The 26685-nt window shown below is 63.8% G+C and overlaps 3 protein-coding genes across 5 annotated transcripts in view; all 3 read right to left on the bottom strand.

Moving 5' to 3' along the window:
- Window positions 1–688: 688 nt before the first annotated feature.
- Window positions 689–2718, bottom strand: Phpt1 (phosphohistidine phosphatase 1). Its single transcript, XM_070015109.1, has 3 exons — window positions 2501–2718; window positions 1349–1473; window positions 689–932 (listed from the first exon to the last, which is right to left on the bottom strand). The coding sequence occupies exons 1-3, from the start codon at window positions 2658–2660 to the stop codon at window positions 840–842; spliced, it is 378 nt and encodes a 125-aa protein (XP_069871210.1). The 5' UTR covers window positions 2661–2718; the 3' UTR covers window positions 689–839.
- Window positions 2719–3094: 376 nt separating this feature from the next.
- On the bottom strand, window positions 3095–8902 carry Ajm1 (apical junction component 1 homolog). 3 transcript variants are annotated; one of them, XM_070015107.1, is made up of 3 exons: window positions 8587–8902; window positions 7086–7989; window positions 3095–6991 (listed from the first exon to the last, which is right to left on the bottom strand). In XM_070015107.1, exon 3 carries the CDS (start codon window positions 6931–6933, stop codon window positions 4042–4044), a length of 2892 nt encoding a protein of 963 aa, XP_069871208.1. In that variant the 5' UTR covers window positions 6934–6991; window positions 7086–7989; window positions 8587–8902; the 3' UTR covers window positions 3095–4041. The 3 variants fall into 3 exon arrangements, with proteins under 3 accessions (XP_069871208.1, XP_069871209.1, XP_069871207.1); XM_070015108.1 differs by having other exon boundaries at window positions 7086–7440; XM_070015106.1 differs by having other exon boundaries at window positions 7086–8902.
- A 1439-nt stretch (window positions 8903–10341) lies between these two features.
- Rabl6 (RAB, member RAS oncogene family like 6) overlaps window positions 10342–26685 on the bottom strand; it is a 30877-nt gene continuing 14533 nt past the window's right edge. Inside the window, exons 4-15 of the mRNA XM_070015104.1 lie at window positions 25825–25877; window positions 24950–25041; window positions 21181–21321; window positions 20673–20778; window positions 15804–15907; window positions 14585–14889; window positions 14200–14353; window positions 13197–13409; window positions 12833–13106; window positions 12412–12583; window positions 11263–11321; window positions 10342–11168 (exon numbers count right to left, since the gene is read on the bottom strand). Coding sequence (XP_069871205.1) covers window positions 10971–11168; window positions 11263–11321; window positions 12412–12583; window positions 12833–13106; window positions 13197–13409; window positions 14200–14353; window positions 14585–14889; window positions 15804–15907; window positions 20673–20778; window positions 21181–21321; window positions 24950–25041; window positions 25825–25877 — 1871 coding nt within the window. The 3' untranslated portion in view covers window positions 10342–10970. The remainder of the gene's footprint in view (window positions 11169–11262; window positions 11322–12411; window positions 12584–12832; window positions 13107–13196; window positions 13410–14199; window positions 14354–14584; window positions 14890–15803; window positions 15908–20672; window positions 20779–21180; window positions 21322–24949; window positions 25042–25824; window positions 25878–26685) is intronic.

Raw genomic sequence — 26685 nt, 5'->3', positions numbered from 1 at the left:
CTACATCTCAGTACTGACCATCCAGAGAGCAGACAGTCTGGCCCGTGTGGTGAGGGTGCTGTGTGTCCCAGTAGCCTGGGACCCTGGCTCTCCCAGAACCATCACCAGGGCCCCCTGTATCCCGCCAGCTGAGTGGAGCTGAGTTTGTCCCCACCCCGTCCTGTACATAAGGAGGTGGAGGTGGGGCTGGGGCAGAGGCTAAGGCTCGCCAGGGTAATGGAGGATCAGGAGATCTCTGTGGTTGGGGCAGGCAGGGGAACTCTGTTCTGGAAGCCATGACTATGGTACTGTGTCATGTCACATGTGTCCCTGGCTGGCAGACCAGGCAGGAGCACTGTGGACTGTGTAAATGGCCATGGTCAGCTGGCCAGGACCGTGGTCACCAGCACCCCTCACTAATGGGAACAAAAGGTGAGCTCCAGAAGGGGACACGGCGGGCAACCCAGGTCTTGGCTGGCTGGGAGGGGCCATGTGCTGACTCCGTGTGCAAGGCCTCATGGGGCCTCCTTCCCAGATGTCCTTGGGGATAGCAGGTCTGGGCAGGGGTAATCAGGCCATAAACAGCGGCAGGCAGGGGCCCCTTATCAGACCCAAGAGGCTGAGTGTGCATCGCCAAGACCTGGGCCCCCCACAGGCAGAGAGCAGCCCTAGGGGGTGATCTAGAAGAGAAAGCCAGGACACAGTCAGAGACTGGCACAACGCTTTTAATTCCTGTGGGCCAGGCTGGTCTGAGGTGTGGCAGGGTGGCCTGTCACCAGCGGGTGAAGGGAGGGGTGGGGCTGGCCCCTCGGGAGGGGCCTCAGAAAGAGCAGAGTCCCGACCTGGCTGCTGACAGGGCATCAGTAGCCATCATCCGCCCATGTGACCTCGTAGTCGGGATACTTGGATTTGATCTTCTCCGTAGAGACAGAGTGCTGGGCACGACCATAGCCCTAGAACGCAGAGGCCACCGGTTGGCTTTGCCCTTCACATTGGGAGTCCACCCAGCAACACTCCAAGAACAGGCCTGGGAAGGGGGCCAAAGCCACCACCCTGGGGACGTGAGGACCGAAGGGCTCCGCAGATGCCCTGAGGCACCAGGGGGTCATGATGAGAGGGTCAGGGCTTAAGTTCAGCCATAGCACTGGGCCAAGAGCCCAAAGAGGCAGCAGTGAGACCCACCGGGCCTCTGCGACAAGGAGGGAGTGCAGCCCAAGGCAGCTGACCTGTCCAGGGCTCTGATGCAACATGGGAAAAGTGAGGGAGTTCATAGCCCTTGACACCCAGGGGCAGCCTCTCTGTGGGGTCAGGGCTGGGGTCAGGGTTAGGGTCGAGAGCGCCGGCGTGACAGGCAGGACTGGCACCTCACCATGGAGTAGCCATACACGTGGATCTTCTTGTCCTGGCTCTGGTGGGAGATGCGGCCGCCGCCCAGACACTCACAGTCATAACCCTCCTTCTGCAGCTCGCCACACACTTTGTCATAAATATCGGCTAGAATGGGAAGAATGACCTCAAGCAGCGCCCTGGGAGGCCTGGGGGCTAGGGGACCTGGGGGCCAACTAGGAGAGTGGACTGGAGGTCTGCAACCCCGGCTCTGAGCAGCCCCGCCCCTGGCAGAGAGGAAGCATCTTCAGACTGGCACAGGCACGGGCGAAGGGTGCTAAGAGCGGGCAGAGGTCCAGACAGGGAGTCAGTCAGGCCTCACCCCAGATGCCCCCGCTGTCCAGAGCCTGGCTTCTCCAGGCAGGCCAGGCAAGGGTCTGGTACAAGACACTGGCCCGCCAGAACCTAGCTCAGTCTCCAGCCCGGACCCCGCCCCCGCCGAGGCCCCGCCCTCACCGAGGCCCGGCCCGAGCCCCGCCCCCGCCGAGGCCCGGCCCAGGCCCCGCCCCGTCGGGGCCCCGCCCTCACCGAGGCCCGCCCCGCCCGGGCCCCGCCCCCGCCGAGGTCCCGACCCACCTGGGCCCCGCCCCCGCCGAGGTCCCGCCCCGCCCGGGCCCCGCCCCCGCCGTGGTCCCGCCCCGCCCGGGCCCCGCCCCCGCCGAGGTCCCGCCCCGCCCCAGCCCCGCCCCAGCCCCGCCCGGGCCCCGCCCCGCCAGGGCCCCGCCCAGGTCCCGCCCCGCCCGGGCCCCGCCCCCGCCGAGGCCCGGCCCGAGCCCCGCCCCCGCCGAGGCCCGGCCCAGGCCCCGCCCCGTCGGGGCCCCGCCCTCACCGAGGCCCGCCCCGCCCGGGCCCCGCCCCCGCCGAGGTCCCGACCCACCGGGGCCCCGCCCCCGCCGAGGTCCCGCCCCGCCCGGGCCCCGCCCCCGCCGGGGCCCCGCCCCTCCCGGGCCCCGCCCCCGCCGAGGTCCCGCCCCGCCCGGGCCCCGCCCCGCCCGGGCCCCGCCCCCGCCGAGGTCCCGCCCCGCCCCAGCCCCGCCCCCGCCGAGGCCCCGCCCCGCCAGGGCCCCGCCCAGGTCCCGCCCCGCCCGGGCCCCGCCCCCGCCGAGGCCCAGCCCCGCCCGGGCCCCGCCCTCACCGTGGTACTCGGCCCACTTGTAGCCGCGCACGATTTCCTTGCTGTCCTCGCCCTGAGCCCCGGAGGGCGGCCTCGAGTGGACTCGAATCAGCACGTACTTGAAGACGCCCTCGGGATCGATATCCACATCAGGAATCTCAGCGAGGCCCTCCGCCGCCATGTTCCCGGGCGCACCCGGCCTCTGGGTCTCACGGCCCCTTACCCAGCCGGATCCGCATGGTGGGGGCGGGCTCTACGGCAGCGTCGGCCAATCACGCAGGGAGATGCTTACCGAGGCTCAGCGCCTCCACCAATTGTAACGCCTCCCTACGGCACGGACTGACCAATTGCAACCTAGCTCATTGTGGCCTTGGGACCACAGCGATCCGCTTAAAGGGGACGCAGAGTATTTAGTCGGTGGCGATTAAATCCACCAACGGCCCAGTTCTGCCGTGGCGCCGGGGGCGGCACCGCAGGCGCGGTGACGGAGGCCGGCGGTGACGGACGGGAGACGACGCCGACGCGCGCCGCCCTCACCCCCATTCCGGGCTCCCCGGCCTCCTCCCCCGCGCCCCAATCTTCCGCGATCCCCAATAAAGAGGCAGCCGCAGCAGCTACGTTCAAGTTCTATTTTACTTGGTGCGAAAGCATTCGCGCTCTGGGGAGGCCCCCGGGGCTGGGCGTCCGTGCGGGCCCGCAGCGCGGCGGAGAGCGGAGGCCCGGGTGAGGGCGGGCAGGCGCCCGGTTCTCGCGCGCGGGGCGCTCTCCGTGGCCTAGCCGGCTGGCGCCTCCAGCCCGCAGCTCGGGGCGTGGCCGGGACTTGGGTGCGGGCCGAGGGCCCCGGCCGAGCCCCCGGCCGCCCGGCCCCCGCTCCCACCCGCTGCTGTCGCGTTCTCCCAACTCCGCCGGGCAGGTGCCCTCCCCGCGGCCGGCCCGCCGGTCCCTTCCGGGCACACGCTTCCGGCCTCGCTGCCTGACTCGGTGCCCACGCCGCCCGCTGGCTCCGCCTAGGGCCCCCTTGGTGGCTGAGCGCGGGGGCCGAGGACCCCTGCATGATCCCAAGCTCTCCTCCAGGGCAAGCGGCGCCCGCTGCCCCCGCGCCGGCGCCCTGCCCACCGCTCCGGAGGGGGCCGAGGGCAGCGGTCGGTCGGAGAGGAAGGCCTCCGGGCGGGCACAGCGGGGCTGGGGGCGTCCTGGGCGCGGACACCAGCCGGTCCGCACAGACTCCGGCGGGGCGGGAGGGAACGGGGCTGAGAAGGCTCCAGCGAGCCCGCGACGGACGGGGACGGGGCGTGCGCGGTGGGACCCTCCGCGGGAAGGCAGCGCCCGGTCCTCTGGCCCACCCCGCCTCCCAGCGGGGAGCACCGAGGGCGAGGACCGGCCTCCGGGAGCCCCGGAGGTGGAAGGGGCGAGGCCGGTGGGGACCGCCGCGGAGGGCGGGGCGGGGCTGGGCCCGGACCCCGGGAAGGCCTACGGGGTTCGGAGGAAGCGGGCTCGCGGGGGGGCCCCCGGCGGGCGGGGCGGGCCTCGGCAGGCCGGCCCGGGCCCCGACGGCCCGCGGCTCACATGATGTCGTCCAGCAGGTTGGCGCTGGCCACCCAGTCGAGCGCGCGCGGCTCGGAGGCGGCCATGATCATGCACATGAAGGGGCGCCCGGTGCGCCGGTCGGTGGGGTAGATGGTGGTGGGCGTGAAGCGCCGGTTGTCCTCCACGAACTCGCAGAGCTGCTCGTAGACGCGCGGGAACTCGTGGCGCAGGAAGACGCCGCGCAGGCGCAGCTCGCGCTGGATGTGGATGAAGGCCACCTCCCGCGCGCGCCGGCCGGCCTCGCCCTCCTGGTCCAGGCCCGCGGTGCCGGGCGGCGGCGTCAGGATCAACGTCTCCATATCTGGCTCGCGTCCCCGCGCCGGGGGCGGCCGCGCGGGGCTGCTGGCCGCCAGCGCCACCTTGGCGAACTTGCGCACCGTGGGGCCGGGGCTGCGCGGCGCGGGCCGGGCGGGGGTCCCGGGGGGCGCGGCGCCGGGGCCCACGGCCACCGACACGCTGAGCAGGAAGCACTCGGCCGGCTCGTACTGCCGCCCGGCGGCCGCCAGCTCCCGGGCGTAGCTGCCCAGGGGCTCGGCGTGCGCCGCCAGCTCGCGCAGGGACAGGTAGGTGGGCGACAGCAGCAGCCCCTCGAGGCCGAAGCGCAGGAAGTTGTCGGCCGAGCCTGGGCTCGGGAAGCCCAGGAACAGCACGCCGCGGCCGCGGGACAGGAAGCCGACGCGCGCGATGCGGGAGAAGGCGCGGTGCACGGGGCCGCTGTCGCGGCAGAACTGCAGCACGTGGCGGCAGGCGCTGCCCACGCGGCCGTACACGCAGCGCGCCTTGTGCGCGTCCCAGTCCTGGCGGCGGCACAGGCGCGAGCAGTAGAAGGTGTAGCAGCTGTGGCAGGACTTGAAGTAGAGGCAGGCGTTGAACATGGTCTCGGTGCGCCGGCAGCGCGCGTTGGAGCAGGTCATCAGGTCGTCCTCGTCCGCGCTGGGCTCGGGGGACCCGTCCGTCGCCTCCGCAGGGCCCGCGGGCTCCTCGGCGCTGCCGGCCGAGGCCGGGGACGAGCGCGCTCCAGCGCCGGGGCCCGGGGCCTGGGAGTCTAGCAGGCGGCGCAGCCGGCGGCCCAGGCCGTCGGCTGAGGGCTCGGGGCCGAGGGCTCCGCGGCCGGCCGCGGGGCGCGAGTCGATGACCAGGTCGGTGATGAGCTCGTCCAGCTGCTCCAGGCTGCGCTGGCGGCTGGCGGGCGCGGGCGCGGGCGCGGGCGGCTCCCAGCCCCGGGCGGCCGGGCGCCGGGCTGCGCGCAGGTCGTTATCGGTGATGGTGATCTCCGGGGTCACGTACCAGTTGCGGCCCAGGCCGTCGCCGGCGCGGCCCTTGTCCGACAGCGAGGTCTCGGACAGCGACAGCGCCGCGTAGCGTCGGGGCGAGGTGGACAGGTTCACCACGACCGGCGGGCGCCGCGCCTCGGGGGTCTCCCGCGCCTCCCGCCCCAGCAGGTTCTCGTAGCTGCGGCCGCGGCCCAGGGGGTCCTCCCGGCGCGGCCCCGGCGCCAGGATGTTATCCCAGGACCGCGAGTAATGGCGGCTGTCGGTGGCCAGCCGCGGTGGGCTGGTGCCCGTGCCGCCGTGCCACGAAGCCAGCAGCGGGCCGGGGCCAGGGCCGGGACCCGGGGGAGGCGCCACCTGCAGGGTGCGGTAGGGCCGCGGCCCCCAGTCGGCCCAGGCGGTGCTGCCGCGCTGGTGCGGGTAAGTCCGAGCCATGGAGTCGCGCTCGCGGTACCGCCCGAAGTCCTCGGTGTAGAAGGGGCGGGCGCCCGGCCGGGCCCAGGCCTCCTCGGGGCCGTAGCGGGCGCCCCAGAGCGGGCCGCAGGCGCGGGGGGCCTCCCCGGAGTAGGCGCGTGCGGGCGGCTCGTGCACGGGGAAGGTGCGCGCGTCCCCGGGGTAGTAGCCGCCCGCACGCCGGGGGCTGGGCCCCGGGCGCTCCTCGTACGGGTAGGGCCTGGGGCCGTAGCCCTCGAAGGGAGGCCCCGGGCTGGCCGCGAAGCCGCCCGCGTAGGCCTCGGGCTCCTCGGTGTAGAAGAAGCGGGTGGGGCCCGGGGGCGCGGCGAAGGGCTGGTCCCGGGGCGCGGGCAGGGGCCCGTCGCAGTACAGCGCCCGGGGGTCCGCGCAGTACAGGTCGCTGGGGGTGGGAGTGCGGGACAGGGCGGCGTGGCGGGGCCCGGGGACCGTGAGGCCGTAGAGCTGCGGGGCGGCGCGGGCCCAGGGCGCGGCGTCGGCGGGGCCGCAGGGCCGCGAGCCCCGGGCGGCGTGCCGCAGCACCGCGTCGTCGGGCTTGATGTCCAGGCGGCAGCGCACGTGCGGGGCGGGCCCCGGGGGCGGCTCGGGCGGCGCGCAGCGGCCGGGGACGGCGCACAGTGGCGCGACGCCGCCGGGCCCGCCGCGCTGCGGCTGCAGCTTGATGGGGTGCAGCTCGTTGGCGAGCGCGCGCAGCGCGGGGTACGCGGGCTCCCGGCGCGGCGAACCCTCGGCCCGCGCCGCACGCCGGGCCTCGCGTCCTCGGCGCGGCGGGCCCGGCGGGGACGCGGGCGCGGGCGCGGGCGCCAGGCCCGAGGGCGCGCGGGGCGCGCTCTTGGAGCGGGCGCGGCGCCGCGGCTCGGCGTCGCGGGTCCGGGCGCGCGGCGGGGCGGGCTCGGGCGGCGGCGGCGCGGCGCGGGCCTCGGCGCGGGCCTCCATGGCGGGCCCGTCCAGCGCCTCCAGGAAGTCGAAGCTGCGGCAGTGGCGCTTGTTGAAAGGCGCGGGCGCGGCGGGCCGGGCCGCGGGCGGCTCACATGGCTGGCCCCCGGACGCGGGCCCCGGGGCCGCCACCTTGATGTCCTGGTACACGGTCGACACCAGCAGGTCGGGCGGGTCCGTGCGGGTCATCTTAGACGGCGTCCCCAGGCTGGCGGCTCCGGTCACTGGGCCTGGCGGGGAGTCTGCCCTGCAGCGGAGCGGAGGGCGCCGGTGAGAGCCGCCCTGTGCGGCCCCGGCCCCGCGCCCCGCGCCCCGCGCCCCCGGCCCGCGCTTTGGCTTACCTGGAGCGACGAGCGCGGAGCCGCCGCGGCTGCCGGCCCCGCGGGGGCCCGGCTCCATGTCAAGCCGGCGGGCGGGTGCGCCCGGAGAGCTTGGCCGGCGGTGCAGGTGCGGGGCCCGCCTCCCCGCACCCTCGGGGCCTCCCCGCGCCCGGGACGGCGGGGCAGGCAGGTGACCGCTCCTGACAGGCACGGCCCGTGGGTGGCCGAGTGGGGATGTGGTCCTAGGACTAGTGCCCTCTGGTGCCCGCAGCTGGAACGCCGGGCCCGCTTTTGGGGGGCAGTATTCCTTTCAGGGACCACCGCAGGGACCTCGCTGACCGTGCAGAGTCGGAGGCGAGTCCGGGCCCGGGTGGATCTGCGCGGAGACACTGCACCTGCCGAAGGGGCCGAGCCCTGTCCTCCCCTCCCCAGGGCCCGGGCATGCGGGGCGGTTGTGTCCAACCCGGAGTCCCCTCGACTGGCACGGCCCTGGCCAAATGCCCCTAAAGCTCTCTTCCTTTGGCAGAAACCGAGAACCCAGCTTTCCTGGGGTGACTGAAAGCACCGAGCCGGGCGGCAGATACGCTTGCACACCGCCCTCACTGGCTTTGCACAGGTGTGGCCTGGACCCATCCCCCGGGCAGTGTTCTCGGAGCCGCTGAGGGCAGGACCCACGGGGGACGTTGGTGGAACTAGATGCTCAGGGCGCCCCTGTCCCCGGGCTGAGCACTAGCACATCAGAGAGGAGGCTGCCAGCGAGGGGAGGTTGGTGGAGGTGGGTAAAGCCCCCCACGCCTCCCGGAAGAGGGCCCTCTCTGTGCTGCATCCCGTGGGGATCCATGGAAACCTGCGGTTCTTCAGCCCCCGAGCTGCCGCTCACGTTCAGATGTGGGCCACCACCAGCGCTTCATTCCCTGGGGCTGGGCTGGTGGGGAGGGAGTCAGAGGGTGGTGCCAGCTCCCCTCCCCCTCTTCACCAGCACTGCTCTAGGGTGGGGGGAGGGTGCTGGGGCTGCCGTGAGCCCTGTCCCCTGGGCCTGCATGGACCAGCCTCTCAGGGTCAACCCCCAGCTCAGAGGCATTGCTGGCAGGGCTGGTTTGGGGGGGGCGGTCAGGCACCAGGTTCCAGTCCTTGACCCCATCCTGGCCTCATGCCCATCCCAGCCGGACCCTCTTTATTCTAAGCTCAAGGCCAGGTGGGGAGTCCGAGGCTCCGCCCCAGGGAGGTGGCGGCTGCAGGCTGGCTGCTGCTGCGGCTATCAGGCCTGATAGCCCGGGCCCCGTGGCACCCCCTGCCCTAGAGGCTGGGGGTGGGGCCGGGCCGCTCTGGGACCCTCGGTCTCTCCGAGCCCACGTGAGTGGCCAGGCAGTCCTCCCCGCCTTGCGGCCCGCGTTTGCCCTGCCCGGGAGCCGCCATCCAAGGACCCGGTCTGCGTTGCTGGGGGTGGGGACTCCCCGTCCTTCTGCACAGCCTCAGCCCGTGACTGCCACAGCTCGCAGGCCACGTCGGCTTGGCCTCTTACCTGGGCGTTGCTCTCCCAGCAAAGCCGGGGTGGGCTGTGACCCCAGGCCGGCTCCGCCGCGTCTCCGGTGCGCTCGCTCCCGCACACGGCAGGAGCTTCAAGGCAGCGGCGCGGATGCGGCCTGCCGCCTCAGTGCTGCCGCCGATGGCGGCCGGGGGGAGGCACTTAAAGGGGCCGTGCCGGGTGGGGGCTGTGCCGGCCTGTGCGCGCAGGCTTCCCCTTGGGGGCTGTGCCAGGTCAGCAGGCTGGTGAGTCCTTGCAGTGCCCCAAGTAGAGGCCCTGGGGTCGGAACCAGGCCGCTGTTAACTGGGAGCAACCCTACGGTCCCACCAACCCCCTCCAAGACAGGATGGAGCCTCTGGTACGCATGCCCTGACTGGACCTGGGCAGGAGCAGATGGGCGGCCCCCTGCCCCACAGCCTCTCCCCAGGCACCTTCCTCTTTGGCGCTAGACACACCAAGTCTCGCCAGGCACCTAGGGCCAGATGGCCAGCTCATCTCTTGGTGGGGGTCCAGCCAGCGTGGGTGGCCGCTGCCCGCTCTCCACAGGGAAGGTCTGCGTGTGGTCAGCGTGGGTGACCAGCGTGGGTGGCCGCTGCCCACTCTCCACAGGGAAGGTCTGCGTGTGGTCAGCGTGGGTGGCCACTGCACACTCTCCACAGGGAAGGTCTGCGTGTGGTCAGCGTAGGTGGCCACTGCACACTTTCCACAGGGAAGGTCTGTGTGTGGTCAGCATGGGTGACCAGCGTGGGTGGCCGCTGCCCGCTCTCCACAGGGAAGGTCTGCGTGTGGTCAGCGTGGGTGGCCGCTGCCCGCTCTCCACAGGGAAGGTCTGCGTGTGGTCAGCGTGGGTGGCCGCTGCCCGCTCTCCACAGGGAAGGTCTGCGTGTGGTCAGCGTGGGTGGCCGCTGCCCGCTCTCCACAGGGAAGGTCTGCGTGTGGTCAGCGTGGGCGGCTGCTGCCCGCTCTCCACAGGGAAGGTCTGCATGTGGTCAGCGTGGTTGGCCACTGCACACTTTCCACAGGGAAGGTCTGCGTGTGGTCAGCATGGCCACTGCCTACTTCCACAGGGAAGGTCTGTGTGTGGTCAGTGTGGGTGGCCGCTGCCTGCTCTCCACAGGGAAGGTCTGCATGGGTGACTACCGTGGTGGCTGCTGCCCGCTCTCCACAAGGAAGGTCTGCATGTGGCCTGTGGGTGCCAAACAGCCACATCCCTACTCGGGCCTGGCAGCTCCCTGTCCAATGTGCTGAACCTCGGGCCTTTCTAGGCTGCAAGGTGGGCTGAGGGCCTCAGCTCTGAAGGCAGAGCCTGCTGAGGTCTTAGCAGAGAGCCATGGGCTGTGAAGACGGCCTGTGGGGCCTGGCCCCCAGCAGTGACCCTCCTTGGCCCCCCCCCCCCCCCCCCCCGTCTGAGGTGAACGTTGAACGTTCTGGAGTTGGCTCCGGACGCAACCAGCAGGCAGCACAGCAGCACACCGCCCCGGCTGGCTCCCGGCGCCCCGGAGGGTTCTCATGGCAACGTGCCTGTGGTGGGCGGGGCACTGCTGGCATGGGAGCCCAGGAGACACCCTGCTGCCCAGGGGCAGGGATATGGTGTGGCGTGCCACATGCTCTTAGTCCGGGCTGGCTGCCTACCTTCAGAATAGGCAGGGAAGAGGCTCTCGGGCCGGATGCAGGGAACCTGGGCTAAAGGAGAGCGGGTCAGTCCCGCCCAGGCAGGATGGACAGAAAGGACGAAAAGAATAGACACACAACTTGGTAAAACCCAAGAGCTTTATAGTCTGGGTGGAGTGTCTGCGAAGGTGCCTCCCTGCGCCAGCCTGGCTCTTGCCATGAGACCGACAGAGCCCCTTGCGGGAGAGGAGCTGCTGCGGGGGCCCTGCCGGCCTCTGCCAGGGCTCACCTGTGCTCCGGGGCTGGGGCTCCACCGCCCAAGCCTCTTGGTGGGAAGCAGAGCCTTGTGGGCATGCTGGGCCCTGGGACAGCTCGGGAGGGCAAGCAGGTGCGGGGCTGGGTGGTGGACATCTGAGAAGCCAAGCAGCCCCACGCCATCTCTGTAAACAGACCCTCTGGGGTCCCTCCTCGGCCTGACACATCCCTGAGAAACGCTGGGGACTGGCTGCATTCTGCCTGGAGGGCCGGGTTGGTCCACCAGGCCACCTGCGGCCCAGCTGTCCCCTCCCTCCCTGCAGAGCAGGCTCCGGCTGGGTGGAGGCCCGGCACACGCAGTGCCCGGCCCCTGGGCCTGACCCCCAGAGCTTGGCCTCGGGTCCTGCCCAGCATGGAAGTGAATGCAAAGTGGATCAGGCCACATGGGGACAAAGACGGTGGCTGGAAGGAGGTGGCAGGACCGCGGGCAGGCTGGTCAACTGCCAGGAGCAGGCCTAGAGTTCTTCATAGTCCCCACCCCCAGGGTGGCGGTTGCTGGGCGCCCCGCCCCCAAGGAAAGCCTCCAGCTCGTCAGCGGCCTTCTGCTCCTTGCTGCGAGTTGGCTTCCTTTTTCTCTTCCGCTCCTCCTTGCTCTCCTCCTTGTCCTTGCTCTTCTTATGTTTGCTTTTCTTCTTTGTAGCCTTCTCTTCCTCCTGGGAGCATGAAGAGGGGCGTCAGAACCACTAGGAGCCACCAGAAGGCAGATCCCAGGCCTGCCTGCAGGGCAGGAGAGGTTGGGACTGGTACCTCTTTGCTCTTCTTCTTTTTCTTTTTCTTCTCCTTAGAAGGTGGTTTGCCGTCCTTATCTGCATGGGAAAGATGCCTTAGCTCTGCCTGCAACGCCTTGCACAGGAAAGGCTCAGGCTTCTGCAGATGCCCCACGCCCAGCCTGCCTGGTCACACGGGAGCCTTGGGGTCCCAAGCACTCTAGCTGAGGTGCCTCAGTGCCTTCCTCTTCATTTGGGCCAGGACCCTGCGGTGCACTCCCGAGTTAAGCTGCTGATTGGAGCAGAGAGCTAGTCATAGCCCTAGCCTGCTGTCAGAGAGAAGAGACTGGAGGACGGGACAGGACAGGGCAGGGGCACTGCTGCTAGCTGGAAACTGGGCCAGGACGGCGGCGCTGCAGCTAGCTGGGGGACAGGCCAGGACGGCGGCGCTGCAGCTAGCTGGGGGACAGGCCAGGACGGCGGCGCTGCAGCTAGCTGGGGGACAGGCCAGGACGGCGGCGCTGCAGCTAGCTGGGGGACAGGCCAGGACGGCGGCGCTGCAGCTAGCTGGGGGACAGGCCAGGACGGCGGCGCTGCAGCTAGCTGGGGGACAGGCCAGGACGGGGGCGCTGCAGCTAGCTGGGGAACGGGGCCACACGCACTCCTGGCTGCAAACCATTCCAGCCCACCAACACAGTACGGCTGAATTCAGAGCGAGTGCTCAGCGAGCCAGCTGCCACACACCCCTCGTGTGGACCTTCATTTGGGCAGCGTCTCGAGCTGCTCAGCCCTCCAGCCGGCCCTGCCTGAGGCCCTTGACACCTGAAAGCCTGGGTGCTGATGTCACAGCTGGCTCAAGCAACAGGAGAGCAATAGTTTAAACTTCTCCAGAGTCTATTCTGTGGGGCTGTCTCGGTCCTGGACAAAGCTAGAAGGTGCTCTGGAGGCAGCCAGGGCCGACAGCCAGCGTAAGGGAAAAAGCGGCCTTCCAAACAGAATGAGGGGGTCTAGGGAAAGCGGAAGGAAAGGAGGGCAGGGGTAACGCTGTTACAAGACATATGTGCTCACTGCCTTCCTTACCTAACCGTAACCCCGCTGTACATCACCTTTAGGGTAACACAGAAAAGAAAGGCGGGCTGTGGGGGAGGGCGGGGCGGGCTGTGGGGCGGGGCGGGCCCGGCCTACCCACCTTCCTCACTGCTCTCCTTGGGTTCTGTCTCTTCCAGGCCCAGCCCGAAGAGGTCAGAGTCATTCTTCAGTCTGAAGGAGGGCACGGGGGGCTTGGGGGGCAAGGGGAGCTGGGCAGGGCCTGAATCTTCATCGGTCACATCAGAGAGGTCTTCTCTCACGGGGAACTCCTCCTGGAGAGGGGGCGGGAGATAGTGCCGCGGTCCCTCCCCACCCCATGGGACTCCCCTCAGAGGACCCTGCAATCTGCGGGGCTGTCACACCTGGCCAGGGCTGGCCAGGGCAATTAGCAGGACTTATATACTCACGGACCAAGGGACGCCATGCCAGTACCTTGCCCTCAGTCTCCCACCTGGGGAGCCCTTAGCCCTCCTGGCTAAGACCCAGAGCGTCCAGGCCTCCTGGCGGCAGCCCGTTCTCACCCCTCTCCGCTGGGCATCCGACTCTTCACTCTCAAAGTCAGGGTCATCCATGACGAAGGACAGCATCTGGGCAGCAATGGGCCCTTCGGGGTCACTCTCGGATGACGACACCTGCTTGTCCTTGCCTTCCTGGGGCCGGTGGGTGCCCTCCGTGGGGGGTCTGGTGCTGCCCAGCTCGGGCCCTGGCTGTGCAGGGCGTCCGCCTGGCCGGGGCGGTGCTTCTGCGTGTGTGGGAGCTGCCTTCTTTGGCAGCTTTGCAGCCGTGGCGGAGGAGCTGCAGGGCAAGCAGAGGGTTGAGGGCCTCGCCGCCGCCACCCCAGGCTGCCCCCGGCAAGCCCCGGGAGTGTGGAGACTGCCTGGGTACCGTTTCGTTTCCGGCTCTGAACACGGCTGGGGAGCCAGGGCAACACCTGCAGGGTGACCTGTGGCCGCCTCCGCCTCCTCCTCGCTGGAGAGACTGATGTTCTTACTGGGGACAGGGGCCGAGGGCCGGGGTTTGCCGCCAGGCTGGTCTTCGAGGTCCACATCGTCCTGGAAGCCCGCTACCATGGGGTTCCCTCCCAGGGCCTCCCCGTCACTGCAAAGGAAGGGCAGCAGTCACCAGAGCGGTTCTGTGCTGCCAGCTTCCCGCCCCTGCCAGGGGCGCTGCCCTGCTTGGTGCTACGTTCTAGTGCGGAAGGTTCTCTTCACAGGAGTGGAGCTGTACTGAGGGGAGCGCTGACGCGGGCCATGCGCCATCAGGGAGGGGAGCCCGGCCCAAAGGCCGCCATGCGCCATCAGGGAGGGGAGCCCGGCCCAAAGGCCGCCATGCGTTATTCTGGAGGGAGGCATCTCAGCCCACAGGACATGGTGACACTGGAGATGCCCATCTGAGAGGCCATCTGCCAGGCAGGAATGACGCCTGGACTCCACCTCAAGCTCAGCTACTCTCACTCAAGTGTTCAGTGGACAGGGGGACAGAACTGTCAGCATCCAGAAGCCAGCGCCCAGGAAAGGGATCCCATTCACTGCTCAGATCTGGGGGCAGGAAGCAAGGCCTGGTGTTTTCTCAGAGACCGGGAGCTTCTCTGTCAGGACCCGCCCGGGGGCTTGTCCGGACACTGACTCTCCAGTGGACCCAGGACATCAGCCTCTACTCAGAGCTATCTGGCAGGCAGCCACCCCAATTGTCCCAGGGTGGCTAGTGGCTTGGTGGTGAGTCTGGGCAAACCTCGAGACACATCTGAGCCCTTCCTTCAGCTCCTCCAGCCACAGCTCTGCTTCTGTCCTCTGTGGCGAGAGGCTCCATCATACTCCTGGATGTGCTGGCCACCAGGCCGGTGTGGAGGCCAGCGCTGGCCTCCAGGCCCACCGAGCATAGTCCTTACCTGTCGCTGTCCTGCTGTGGGGCCTTGGCTCCTGCCTTCTTCTCCTCCCTAGGCAGGGTGGCGTCTTCGAGGAAGCTCCGGTCCAGGCTGTCTTCGGGAACAAACTCCTCAACGTTCTGAACTCTCTCTAGGGCTTCTGTCGCCTGGGCCGACTCTGTTGATGGCAGAGGCTGGTTCCTCCTCCCGCGGCACCTGACCTCAGCACACCTCTGTTCCCCAGCCAAGACCTCCCAGGGAGGAGCCCCCAGAACAGACTGCAAAGCCCACAGTGGCTCAGGCGCCCTGGCTGTGGGGTACGGGCCGCCTCTAGAGCCGGGCCACAGGACCAGCCGTCAAGACACACACCACACAAGGCCACCTTGCCAAGGGTTGTTCCCAGGCTCACCTGGAGGCGAAGGGCTGCCATCTGCAGCCGGTGAGGTCCCAAACAGCCGGGAGATAAGGCTGCGTCTCGGGGCGGGGGCCGTGGGGGGCAAGGCCTCCATGGGAGGGGCGGGGGAGGTGGGCAGTGCGGGGGGGCCGGCGGATGGGGTGCCTAGGGGCAGCTGGGGCGTGCTGGGGCTGGAGCTCCCAGTGGAGACGGCACTCGGAGGCACGACCGGCGACTGAGAGCCGGAGGATGGGCTCTGCCCGTTGGCTGCCAAGGGGGAGGCGTGGCCGCGGCTGCGCGCCTCCATCATCTCAAGGAAGCTGAGGGAAGGCAGGCGGAGGCGGGGTGAGGACCCGCCCCCATGCCGCCCGCGCCCTCGTGAGGGCCGCCTCCCCGCCTCCATCATCTCAAGGAAGCTGAGGGAAGGCAGGCGGAGGCAGGGTGAGGACCCGCCCCCATGCCGCCCGCGCCCTCGTGAGGGCCGCGGCTGCGCGCCTCCATCATCTCAAGGAAGCTGAGGGAAGGCAGGCGGAGGCGGGGTGAGGACCCGCCCCCATGCCGCCCGCGCCCTCGTGAGGGCCGCGTCGCCGCCTCCCACTACCGGCCTCCGCGGCCCAGCTGCCAGGCAGCGGCTGCCCTTCCGCCTCAGGGGCCAAGGCCCTGGTCTCCTCCTCCGCAACCGACCCGAGGACACGCAGGCTCCACAGCGACGGGGAGGCGTGGCCACTGGCAGAACCCACCAGGACCAGCAGCCGGCTGGGGCTGGCTGGAGTGTGCGGCTTGTTCTGTGGGATGCGGTGTCGGGGCTCACGCACAGCAGCTGCCCGTCCACACCTCACAAGCCTGGGTCCTCGCACACCATGCTGTGGTCCTGAAGGCCGTCACAGAGGCTCGGAGTGCTGGGGAGTGGGAGCGTGGCCTGGCCAGGGTGTGCCCGGCCACCACAGCTGCCCCGGGACCAGCACAGCTCCGCTTAGCGGTTTTCAGCCACTTGCTCTATTCAAGTGCCCATCTGACTAAATAGTGAATGACTGCACATTAATAATAAAAAGCCTCCACAGGTGACACAGCATGGTGCTGTCCCAGGGGACGTGTTCCCACCGTGCCGTGCTCTGAGCCCCTCTGCCCGTCTCACCAGTAGGGATGTGCGGGCAGGAGGGGGTAGTACCCACCCCCCTGCTCTGAGGGCCAGGGTGAGACAGGGCATGGGTGTCCCCAGGCGGCGCCCACGTACATGCTGTAGTTCTGGTCCTCCGTCTCCTGCTGTACTGACAACTCCTCCAGCGTGGCATCAATGTCCAGCTGGTTTGTCTCCAGCTGCCGTAGCAGGGTCTCCCTCTGGAAAGGGAGAGGACATGGATGAGCAGCACACCTCCCCCACCCATGTGCAGCCCTCACGCAGCAGAGGGAGGTATGTGGGGCCTAACTGCTTGTGTGTCCACAGTGGAAGGACCCGGTGGCTCAGAAGACACATCCCCAGAAAGGCAGCCCCTTCCGTGTCACGAGACGATGCTGGAGTTTTAAGAAGCCCCGATGTCTGGACAGTAGCTCAGCCCCGCCTACTGCTGGCTGCAGCAGCCACCCAGGCCCAAGCCCGACCGTGGTCACTTGTGTATCCACAGTCCTGGAAACACCCGGCTGCTTCGAGGAAGACTGCCAGCCGAGGCTTGGGCTGAAGATCTGAGTCTGGGTCAGGCTGCCACTGCGGCTCCTAGTCAATCTGATTTCTTACATTTAGACTCAAAAAACAGGTGTCCTTTTGCAGGTCATTGGTACTGAACTCAGGGACTGGGAGCTGTCCCTGAGCTTCTTTTGCTCCTCAAGGCTGGAGCTCTACCACTTGTGCCACAGCGCCCCTTCTGGCTTTTCTGGTCATTTACTGGAGCTGAGTCTCATGGATGCTCCTGCTGGGGCTGGCTTTGAACCACAATCCTCCTATCTAAGCCTCCTGAGTAGTTAAGATTACAGATGTGAGCCTGCAGTGCCCAGCTTAGGCTCAGTTACAGTGGCCACTGAGGCTGTGGCCAGGTGTGTGGTGGTGCCAAAGGACTGAAGGGGTCTCCACGTGGGCCTGCAGTTGCTGCTGGCGCAGAAGTAGGGCTCAGCAAAGCTGTGGGATGGCCACAGAACCACACTGGGGTTTTGGTAGAGAGCAAAAAAAGCAGCAATTACAGATCAGAGAGACCTGGGATTTACGTGTGAGAGAGAGCCACGGCGTGGCACAGTGCAGGGCGACTCCGGGACCCCAAGGGAACAAGCAGGCGTGTGCCGACAGGCAGGCGGAGCTTCACTTCTGAAATAAACATGAGATCTGAAGAGACAGCTAGTCCCAACTACCAAATGCAAAGCGTGAACCCAGCTTAGACCCTATTCTGCGCACGGACCGAATACCTTCTAGTGTGAAGAATTCTTTAAATCTTAAGGTGTACAACGTATAAAAACAAACCATGAAACCTGCTGAATCTGTGGGGGTGGGGTGGTGAGGGGCTGCGTCTGACGGGACACGGGGCACACCGTATGCACTAATGGAGATAGCTCAATGAAACCCCTTGTATGACTAACACATGCTAACTCAAAATGGAAAAATGACGTGCGAGATCAGGGACCCTATCACTATGTATCAAAACAGTGTGCCCATTCACACGTAGTTTTTATCAATTAAAAACGAGTGCCATCCACGTATCTCCTGTCTGCTCCGGTCCCATCTCCTGGCTCTACTGTCACCAGGCGTCCCACTCAGCCCCCAAGCAGAGCTGACCTGGGTTGTTGGCATTGTTTTTCTGCTCTTTCTTTCCTCTCTGTCTCTCATGGCTGTTTTCTGACTGTGTTAAGTGTGGTCACGGGGCTGCAGGCCTTTGTGGCAGGAGTCCACCCGCATTGGCCAGCTTTTCAACGAAGACTCCTCAATGTGAAAACAAACAAAAAACTAGCTGGGCGGGGCTGGGAAGGTGGCTCAGTGGTAGAGCACTTGCCTTGCATGCTCGAGGCCCTGGGTTCGATTCCTCAGCACCACATAAGAAAAAAGCCGGGGGCTGGGAAGGTGGCTCAGTGGTAGAGCGCTTGCCTTGCATGCATGAGGCCCTGGGTTCGATTCCTCAGCACCACATAAGCAAAAAAAGAAAAAGAAAAAAAAAAAAAAGAAAAAAGCCAGAAGTGGCGCTGTAGCTCAAGTGGTAGAGTGCTAGCCTTGAGCTGAAGAGTTGAGGGACAGCGCCCAGGCCCAGAGTTCAAGCCCCACAACCAGACCTCCCCCCCCCCCAAAACAAACAAACAAACAAACAAAAAACTAGCTGGGCATCAGTGAATGCTCACACCTGTAATCCTAGCTACTCAGGAGGCTGAGATCTAAGGATCACGGTTCAAAGCCACCCCAAGCAGGAAAGTCTGTGAGATTCTTACCTCTAATTAACCACCAGAAGTGGACGTAGTACTGTGGCTCAAAGTGGTAGAGCACTACTAGCCTTGAGCAAGGAGGGACAGTCCCTAGACCCCAAGTTCAAGCCCCACGACTGACAAAAAGAACCAAACAAAAAGCTGGGTGCAGTGGCTCACTCTAATCCTCGCTATTGTGAAGGCTGAGATCTGAGGATCATGGTTCAAAACCAGCCTGGGCAGGAGGGTTCATGGGACTCCTATCTACAATTAACCACCAAAAAGCTGGAAATGGTGGTGGTTCAAGTAGTAGAGCACTAGCCTTGAGTGGAAAAAGGTCTGGAAAGTAAGCCCCCAAACCAGGACAGCAGCAGCACAGACTAAAAGCAGACTGCCACTCCTTTTACCGCGGCAGTCTTTGCGGAGGCCCCACCGCACCAACCAGCTGGCCTTGCACCTCCGCTGTCCTGCCTCGCCCTCCCGCGTGCCAGGGTCAGGGACAGACGTGTACCACCATGGCCAGCTCTAGTCTTGGTTTTTAGAGGTGTCTGTATAAAACTAAGGAGCATCGTGCTTTCCTTCTAGAACATCCAGAACAGGCAAGAGACCAGAGGGCTGGCCGCCGGGTACCAATCGCTCTGCCAACGCAGACCATGGGCACTGGCCTCTGCACGCATCCACAGGAGGAGCCCGTGACGGTCCCGGCTCCAGGGCTTTTCTGGCGCCCTGCTCCTTTCCCTTGGAAGCCTGCAGCAAAGCCTCCATGGAGTGGCACAGCTGAGCGCCGTCATCGCCACGGTGAGGTGAGCAGAGGCCTCCCTGGTGGGGGGCACTTTAAGACCCCATGGTCTTGTCCTCAGTACAGAACCCTGTGTGAGCCCCATGTCTCTCAAATGGAAAAGATACAAGGAAAGGGAAGGCTTTGCTTTCCTAAGTTCCGTGTCCTTCTGTGGAAGGGTTACAGGTTCCCAGATGCAGGCTGAAAGCCCAAGACTGTTCAACCTTCCTCCTGTCTACTAGCAATCCCACACCAGGCTCCCCTAGCTGTCTTAGCCCTCTGCCCTTGGCTCCATGGAGCCCCATCTTTCTCATGGTCTGTCCCACGGTGGCTGAAGCCCAGAGTTCAAGTGAAGTGCAGCAGGGAACATGCCACGGCTCCTATCCTGTCTTTGTGGTCTTCTGTCCAAACCAAAGCTTCAGTCTCATGGGATATGTCAGTTGAATCCAAGTAGGGGGCAGATGAAATTACCCACCAAGTCACCATAAGGAGGCAGGGTGACAGTTCATGGAGGTAGGCTCCTGAAGTGACCCTGGACAGAGAAGGTCTGGATGGATCCTTGACCTTAATTCTCTGGCCTTGAGAAAACAACGTGGAAATATGAGACCTTGGGGGGGGGGGGGGAAGGGGAGAGGAGGGAGGAGATGTACAGAGACTCTGTACATTTCCAGTTTTTTTTTGTTGTTGTTGTTGTAGGTCGTGGGGCTTGAACTCTGGGCCTAGATGCTGCCCCTCAGCTCTTCAGCTCAAGGCTAGCGCTCTACCACTTGAGCCACAGCACCACTTCTGGTTTTGTGGAGGTTTATTGGAGATAAGAGCCTCACGCACTTTCCTGCCTGAGCTGGCTTTGAACCGAGATCCTCAGATCTCAGCCTCCAGAGTAGCTAGTATTACAGACATGAGCCACCGGCACCCGGCTCATCTCCACAATTTCTTTCTTTTTTTTGGGGGGGGGGGGGTCCGGTCATAGGGCCTGAACTCTGGGCCTGGGCGCTGTCCCTCAGCTCTTCAGCTCAAGGCTAGCGCTCTACCACTTGAGCCACAGCACCACTTCCGGGTTTTTAATTTTTGCTTATGTGGTGCTGAGGAATTGAACCCAGGGTCTCAGGCATGCAAGGCAAGCGCTCTACCACTGAGCCATCTTCCCGGCCCCATCATCTCCTCAATTTCTAACAAGATGACTGCTCACAGGCCAGAACCTCACCCTAGCAAGTTGCCCTATTCCCTCGTCTGTATCAGGAACGCTGGGTACCCTGATCATGCAGCCTGCATCTAGTCCAACAAAGGAGCCACGGGCCAGCTGGCCCAGCACTGGAGGATGGAGTCAGGGCCATGGGGGCTGCATGTTCTAGACAGCCCCGACAGGCAGCTCCGTTTAACTGGGCAACACCCACCTGTGCATCTTACGTGCTTTGCTGCCACCTACAGCCCAGAAGCACAAGGCTCCACCCTTGCAGGGGAAGACCTCCTTATCAAGAAGTAGGCCTGGGGCTGGGAAGGTGGCTCAGTGGTAGAGTGCTTGCCTAGCATGCATGAGGCCCTGGGTTCAATTCCTCAGCACCACATGAGCAGAAAAAGCTGGAAGTGGCGCTGTGGCTCAAGTGGTAGAGCGCTTGCCTTGAGCTGAAGAGCTGAGAGACAGCGCCCAGACCCAGAGTTCAAGCCCCACGACTGACAAAAAAACAAAGTGGGCCTGTCACCCACTCTGCCTCTTGCTGACTGCTCTGCAGGCCACCTCCAAAGTCCTCTGGGTCCTTGTTGGTGGCCAGCTTTCAAGCAGACGTCACAAATGACCGTCTCAGGGCTTGGAGAGGAGGCCTGTCCTCTGGAGACAGGGAAGAGAGAGACAGGGGAAGAGAGAGACAGGGGAAGAGAGAGACAGGGAAGAGAGAGACAGGGAAGAGACAGGGAAGAGTGGCAGCAGCCTTCGTGCCTGGTGTGGCGAGAGCTCACCTGCAGCTGCAGGAACGGTATATTGAAGAACTTATGCAGGTACTTTAGGCCGAAGCTGTTCTTCATGGAAGACTCAGCGTAGCGGAAGTAGGAGGAGCCTGGAGGTCTGTTTTCAGGAGAGATTTAAGGGGAAGGCTCCTGGTGGGCAGCTGGCTCAGCCTCTCCCAGGCCTGAGGCTGCCAGTCCACTTGCCCCTTCCTCCAATAGGCTCTAGAGAAGCGAACACAGCCTTCCTGCCTGGGGTGGCCTGCGGAGCTGGACCGGAGCCGCTGACCCGGCACACGCTCCGCTCACACCTCACAGCACCACCACCATTCACAGGGAACTAAGACTTCCTGGCTCCCTGGCTCCCAGCATCTCAGATCTCTTGGAGCTGCTCACTAGGGGCTGTGACCGCTCCCCGCTCTATCCCAACTCAGGTGTGGCTTCTGCCTTGGCTGCCCACGCTCACCTGTCCTCTCCGCCCCACCCAAAATGGGGGCCCCCACGCAAGGGCTGAAGCACCCACCTGTCCAGGTGGTCGATGAAGTCACGCACGTCGTCTGGCAGAATGACTCGATGCTCACCCATGTCCCGGTAGTTGCCCAGCACACACACTGGAACGTGGGTCGGCACCTTGGGCAGCTCCCGGAGGACGTAGTTGAAGGTCCTTGGGAGGGAAGGGTATCTTAGCCTCCAGTGGCCCCAGGGGACTGCCTTTCCTGTCTGAGGTCCAACTTGCTAAGCCCGCAGTGATGCCTCTAGTTATTTTGCCTCTCACTCTAGATACTGGGGAGGTGGAGAAGGGGATTAAGGTTGGCGGCCAGCCTAGGCACACGTGAGGTCAAAGACTCCATTTCCACTGGGTGCTGTGGTGGTGCCTGTCAGTCTGAGCGAGGGGAGAAACACAAGTAGAAGAATCACCGTCTAGGCCAGTTGGAGCAAACAGTGAGATTCAATCCTGAAAACAACAGTGCAAAAGCAGTAGCAGAGTGGCTTAAGTGTGGAAGTTCAAGGCCCTGGGCTCACACCCACGGCTGGGTGCTGACCTGCTAAGAGCAGGAATCACCGCCGCCATCAGGGCTTAGGGAAGCGAGGAACGCCACCCCAGCATGTTGGCATGGTGCCTGTACCAAGTCCAGGCGCCCCACTTCTCTGCCTCTCTTTAGGGTGCCCCCTCTCTTTAGCACCCCCTTTCCACACTGCCAGTACCACACTGGATTGAAACGTCTCCTGGGATCCTTGCAGAGTGCCCTGCTCAGTGGCTCTTGGTGTATAGACACCATCATGGAGGTGTCCTCCTGACACCAAGGTATCCTGGAGGCAATGAGCTTGGCGCTGCCTTGAGCAATGATCCACAGCATGGGGGGGGGGGGGGGGAGGAGAGAGACAGGCAAGGCTCTCCAGGCCAGCCCTTGCTCTGTGTTTGGTCATCGTGAACATTCTCAAAAGGCTGGCACAGACACAGCCAACTGTGGTGGTGATGCAATCTGCAAATCCAGTGCTCAGGGAGGCCAAAGCCCAAGTACAAGGTCAGCCCAGCCTACAGAGACACCAGTGACTCAGCCCGCCCTCCCCATGGAGAAAGTGGTGAAAACACTTGTCTAACTGCGAAGGCCTTTTGTCTTCTAGCTTCTTCTCCTGAGGGCATCTCCTCCATCTTTTTTGTCGGTCATGGGGCTTGAACTCTGGGCCTCGGCGCTGTCCCTCAGCTCTTCAGCTTAAGGCTAGCAATATATCACTTGAGCCACAGCACCACTTCATGTTTTCTGAGTGGTTTATTGGAGATAAAGAGTCTCTCAGCCTTTCCTGCCCGGGCTGGCTTTGAACCACGATCCTCAGATCTCAGCCTCCTGAGTAGCCAGGATTATAGGTGAGAGCTACCAGTGCCTGGCTCCTCCATCTTTTTGACCCAGGAGCTATCCTGAAGCCTACTCACTGGTGTGACACAGCCACAGTGTGAGGCGTATTTTCTTCCTTTCCATGAACACTGGGACTCTGGAGAGTATCAGCTGCTGCACAGTCCCAGCCTGACCAAATGCACTAATGTCCAGGCACCGAGAAGTTGCTGCAGCCCTGGAATCTTGATCACACCTGGTGCTCCGGACCTACCCTGCCAACAGGCCTTCAGTAACCTTCTCCCAGCTCAGTCCTCTTGGGAGCCATAAGGCCTATAAAGGCCCCCGGATCCTCAGTGCAGCTGAGGTAGCCCCTCAATGTCCACTCAATGTCATGTGGATGAAGTTACTCTCCACTCACCAGGCCAACAGACCACCACCACCCATATGGGGAAACGCAACTTCCTCTCCTCCGTACCTGAAACAGCTGCTCATGGCCCACAGCACAGGGTTACGTTCTGTGGCTAGCTTGCCACTGGCACTCCCTGGAAGGCCCCTGAACATGTGGTGGGCCGAGTCTGGGCCTTTGATTGGCAGGCAGAGGCTGGGGACAACCACACCAACCCAGACTGTGCCACTGAGGGCCTCCAACTCCGTATCCCTCAGACCTGAGTTGATGACACATGCCAAGTGTAAGCTTCATCCCCAGGCTTATTCTATTCTGTGAACCTCTACAACACCGAGACATCTGCCCATGTCACATCATTGTGTTCTGTGCGCACGCGCACGCATGCTCACGCATACACGCTGTTGTTAGCATTGGAACTCATGGCCCTGGGCACTTGCTTGGCTTTTTTGCTCATGGCTGGCACTGTGCCACTTCAAGGTAAGTGTCTCACCATTCTACTCAGGCTGGCTTCAAACTGGGATCCTTAAGGCCTTGGCCTCCTGGGTAGCTAGGACTATAGGTATGGGCCACCAGCATCTGGCTCACTTTGTTCTAAAATAAAGCAGTATGCCCACCTAGACAGGTGTAGCAGGATCCCAGTGTGCTTGTGCAATGCTGTAAGAAAATCTGGTGGCACCAGCCATCAGCTGTGTGGTCTTGATGACAGGACAGATTGTCTTCCCTTGCATTTTCCAATTTTCTATGAATATGGATTACACATGCAATAATAAACTTTTAAAAGCAGAATAGAAGCTACGCAAGCACCTCAAAGATCAATTCAGCATTTCGTCCTTGTTTTATTGCTACTGGGGCTTGAACAGTCTTGCACTTGCTTGCTAGACTGTGTTCTATCACTTGAGCCACATTTCAGCTAGATGAAGCAAAAGGACGTAGTCTTTTCTATGGGGAAGGGGGCAGTATTAGAGCTTGAACTAAGGGCTATGCTTGTTAGGCTGATACTCTACTGCTTGAACCACATCCCAAGCCCTCCTTCAGCATTTTCTTTTTTGTTTGGTCCCGTCATGGGGCCTGAACTCTGGGCCTGGGCGCTGTCCCTCAGCTCTTCAGCTCAAGGCTAGCGCTCTACCACTTGAACCACAGCACCACTTCTGGCTTTTTTCTTTTTCTGCTTATGTGGTGCTGAGGAATCGAACCCAGGGCCTCATGCATGCAAGGCAAGCGCTCTACCACTGAGCCACCTTCCCAGCCCCATTTTTTTTTTTTTAATCGGTTGTGGGGCTCAACTCTGGGCCTGGGCGCTGTCCCTCAGCTCTTCACTCAGGGCGAATGCTCTACCACTTGAGCCACAGTGCCACTTCCAGATTTCTGGTGGTTAATTAAGAGTCTCACGGACTTTCCTGCCTGGGCCGGCTTTGAACCGAAATCCTCAGATCTGAGCCTCCTGAGTAGCTAGGATTACAGGTGTGAGCCATTGGAGCCACTGGCGCCTAGCTCCTTCAGCATTTTTAAGGGCCTCGTTTCCAGTGGTGTGCAGGAGGCATGACCTTAGGGCCGTGTGTCTAGGGGCATCTTCGTCCTGTGGCTGGTGACAGCAATGTGCCATTTCCTACTGGAACATCACACTTGAGGGGTAGGAGTTAGGTGGGTCCTGTGGGATCCCCAGAGGAGGCTGTGTACCACTGAGGCTCTAGTCTTAGCACCTCCACCCACCGCCCGCTTGGCTCTTGGTCCTTGGCCGCTGTGAGTCTTTGCTGTCTTCCTAGTAGACTACAGTCACTTGATTCTGCCCCGTCTCAGGACGGGGGTGGGAGTGGGGGCTGCTTGGGGCGCACCTTGCCACAGGCCTGAGCCATCAGTACCATCCTACCCTCTGCATAGGTACCAACTTGGGCCATTCCTGCCCCACGGTACAATGCCTGGGTCTAAGGCAGGGGCTTGGCTGCGCTACTCAACACTAGCCCTGCAGGAGGCCCACACCAACAAAGGCTGGTCCATAATGTCCCACAGGGCTAAGAGCTATGCAGCCATTGCCAGCTGCCTGTCCTCCTTACCACTGCTTGGTGATGTCGAACATCATGACCACCCCGTTACAGTTCTTGTACACATCCAGGAACTCCGCATCCAGGGCCATGTCAGACTCCGCCTGGGAGCGGGAGGGAAGAGGTGTAAGACCCTGTCCCAGCCATGTGGTCCCTCAGTCACCTGGAAAAAGCTGAATGGTACTTTTTTTTAGGGGGGGGGGGTTCTGGTCGTGGGGCCTGAACTCTGGGCCTGGGCGCTGTCCCTCAGCTCCTCCGCTTGAGGCGAGCGCTCTACCACTTGAGCCACAGCACCACTTCTGGCTTTTTCTGCTCATGTGGTGCTGAGGAATGGAACCCAGGGCCTCATGCATGCAAGGCAGGCACTCTACCACTGAGCCACCTTCCCAGCCTGTGCCAGCTTTTGAATGGTACTTTACAAATTAAAAAGACAGCAATCATCTGTCTCATTTGGGGAAAGACAGGAAACGACACTGCTGGGTACATGGATCTGCCGGGGTGCTGGGTGGGCAGCCTCTGCAGGGGAGGGCTGCCTCCCACAGACCATCAATGGTACAACGCCCAGGGCTTGTGGATTCCAACCATCTGCCAGAGGGATGGGAATGTGGCCCTTATTTGCTGCTGAGGTGATTCAAAGGCAGTCTGATGGTGAGTCCACTACAGCACCTGCTGAGTGAATCAGAGCAGACACCTCACAGGGGACAATCACCGGGAATGCACTGAAGAACACTCAGCCCTGTTGCACAGCATCCCACGGAACGCTGGGCATGCTCACTGGCCACCTGTCTCTCTCTCTCGTGGGCTGTACAGGCTTGTGGAGGACCATAAGCAGCTCTGCCCAGGAGAGACACAGACCAGCCTGATGACGATGGTGGTGTGTGGCTCACCTCCTGTGGGTCGTTTTCTGTCTTCAAGCCGTCTCCTCGCTTTTTGCATTTTCCTAGTTAAAAGACAAGCAGAAGCTCAGGAGCGACCTTTCTGAATTCTGCGACTGACTAGGGAAAGGGGGACCCCCCACGCCTCTCATAGTGCCACTGATTGTGCTGGTTCGCTCTGCCTTGGGAGACAGGCCCTGAGGGCTGGAGGAGTGCAGGGCACACCCCGCAGGCCTCAGCGGCTGGAGCAGTCTGAAGCCAGGTCAGTTCTGCCACGGTGGAAAGGGGCCCTTCCCAACTGCCTGGTTCCCAGACCAAGTCCAGGTGAGTAGAGTAGTAGTGAGATGCAGCTCCACTAGGGCAAAGGGGAGATAGCAGCGTTAGGAGGGAGGGGACCCCATCCTGGCTAGTGGTTATGATCGAGGCCAGCCCATGCTACACTTGTGGCCAGGGGAAAGCCCTAGGTTCTGCCTCCAAGCTGACACTCTGCCTCCCTTTCCCTTCCTCCCTAGAATGCCAACTGGGCAGAAGAGGAAAGTCCCTCCAATAATCCAGGGCTCATGTCTTTAAGACATCAATTTCCATCACTCCTGAACTCATTTCTGAACCACCCTCATGCTCTGACTGGCTTGGAAGTGGGGCAGGAGCATTGAGGGGTCCAGCTCCACAGGAGCCGAAGCCCAGCTTGATCTTCAAGAGGTAGAGGCCTCCAGCCCACCTCGCAGGGGGGAGAAACCAGAGAATATTAAAACTTGCTGAGGCTGCTCCCTATCACCATCCCTTCCAGAAGCTTCTCAATACATATTCACAAGTTCTGCCTTCGTAAAATCTGAACCTGCCAGTCCTGCCTGTCCAGCCCCCTCTGTTCCTCTT

The sequence above is a fragment of the Dipodomys merriami genome, unplaced genomic scaffold (genome assembly GCF_024711535.1).
Source record: "Dipodomys merriami isolate MVZ:Mamm:240054 unplaced genomic scaffold, mDipMer1.0.p SCAF_11, whole genome shotgun sequence".
NCBI lineage: Eukaryota > Metazoa > Chordata > Mammalia > Rodentia > Heteromyidae > Dipodomys > Dipodomys merriami.
Note: the sequence above shows the minus strand (reverse complement) of the source record. Positions and strands in the feature narration are given on the sequence as shown.

Bases quoted from the DNA above. Each gene is read 5' to 3' on its own strand.
- Phpt1 (XM_070015109.1), bottom strand. From the start codon at position 2,660: ATGGCGGCGGAGGGCCTCGCTGAGATTCCTGATGTGGATATCGATCCC. The intron at 1,474-2,500 runs GTGAGGGCGGGG...TTCCCATTCTAG, and splicing joins CAAGTGGGCCGAGTACCACG to CCGATATTTATGACAAAGTG. The intron at 933-1,348 runs GTGAGGTGCCAG...TCTGCGTTCTAG, and splicing joins ACGTGTATGGCTACTCCATG to GGCTATGGTCGTGCCCAGCA.
- Ajm1 (XM_070015106.1), bottom strand. From the start codon at position 6,933: ATGACCCGCACGGACCCGCCCGACCTGCTGGTGTCGACCGTGTACCAG.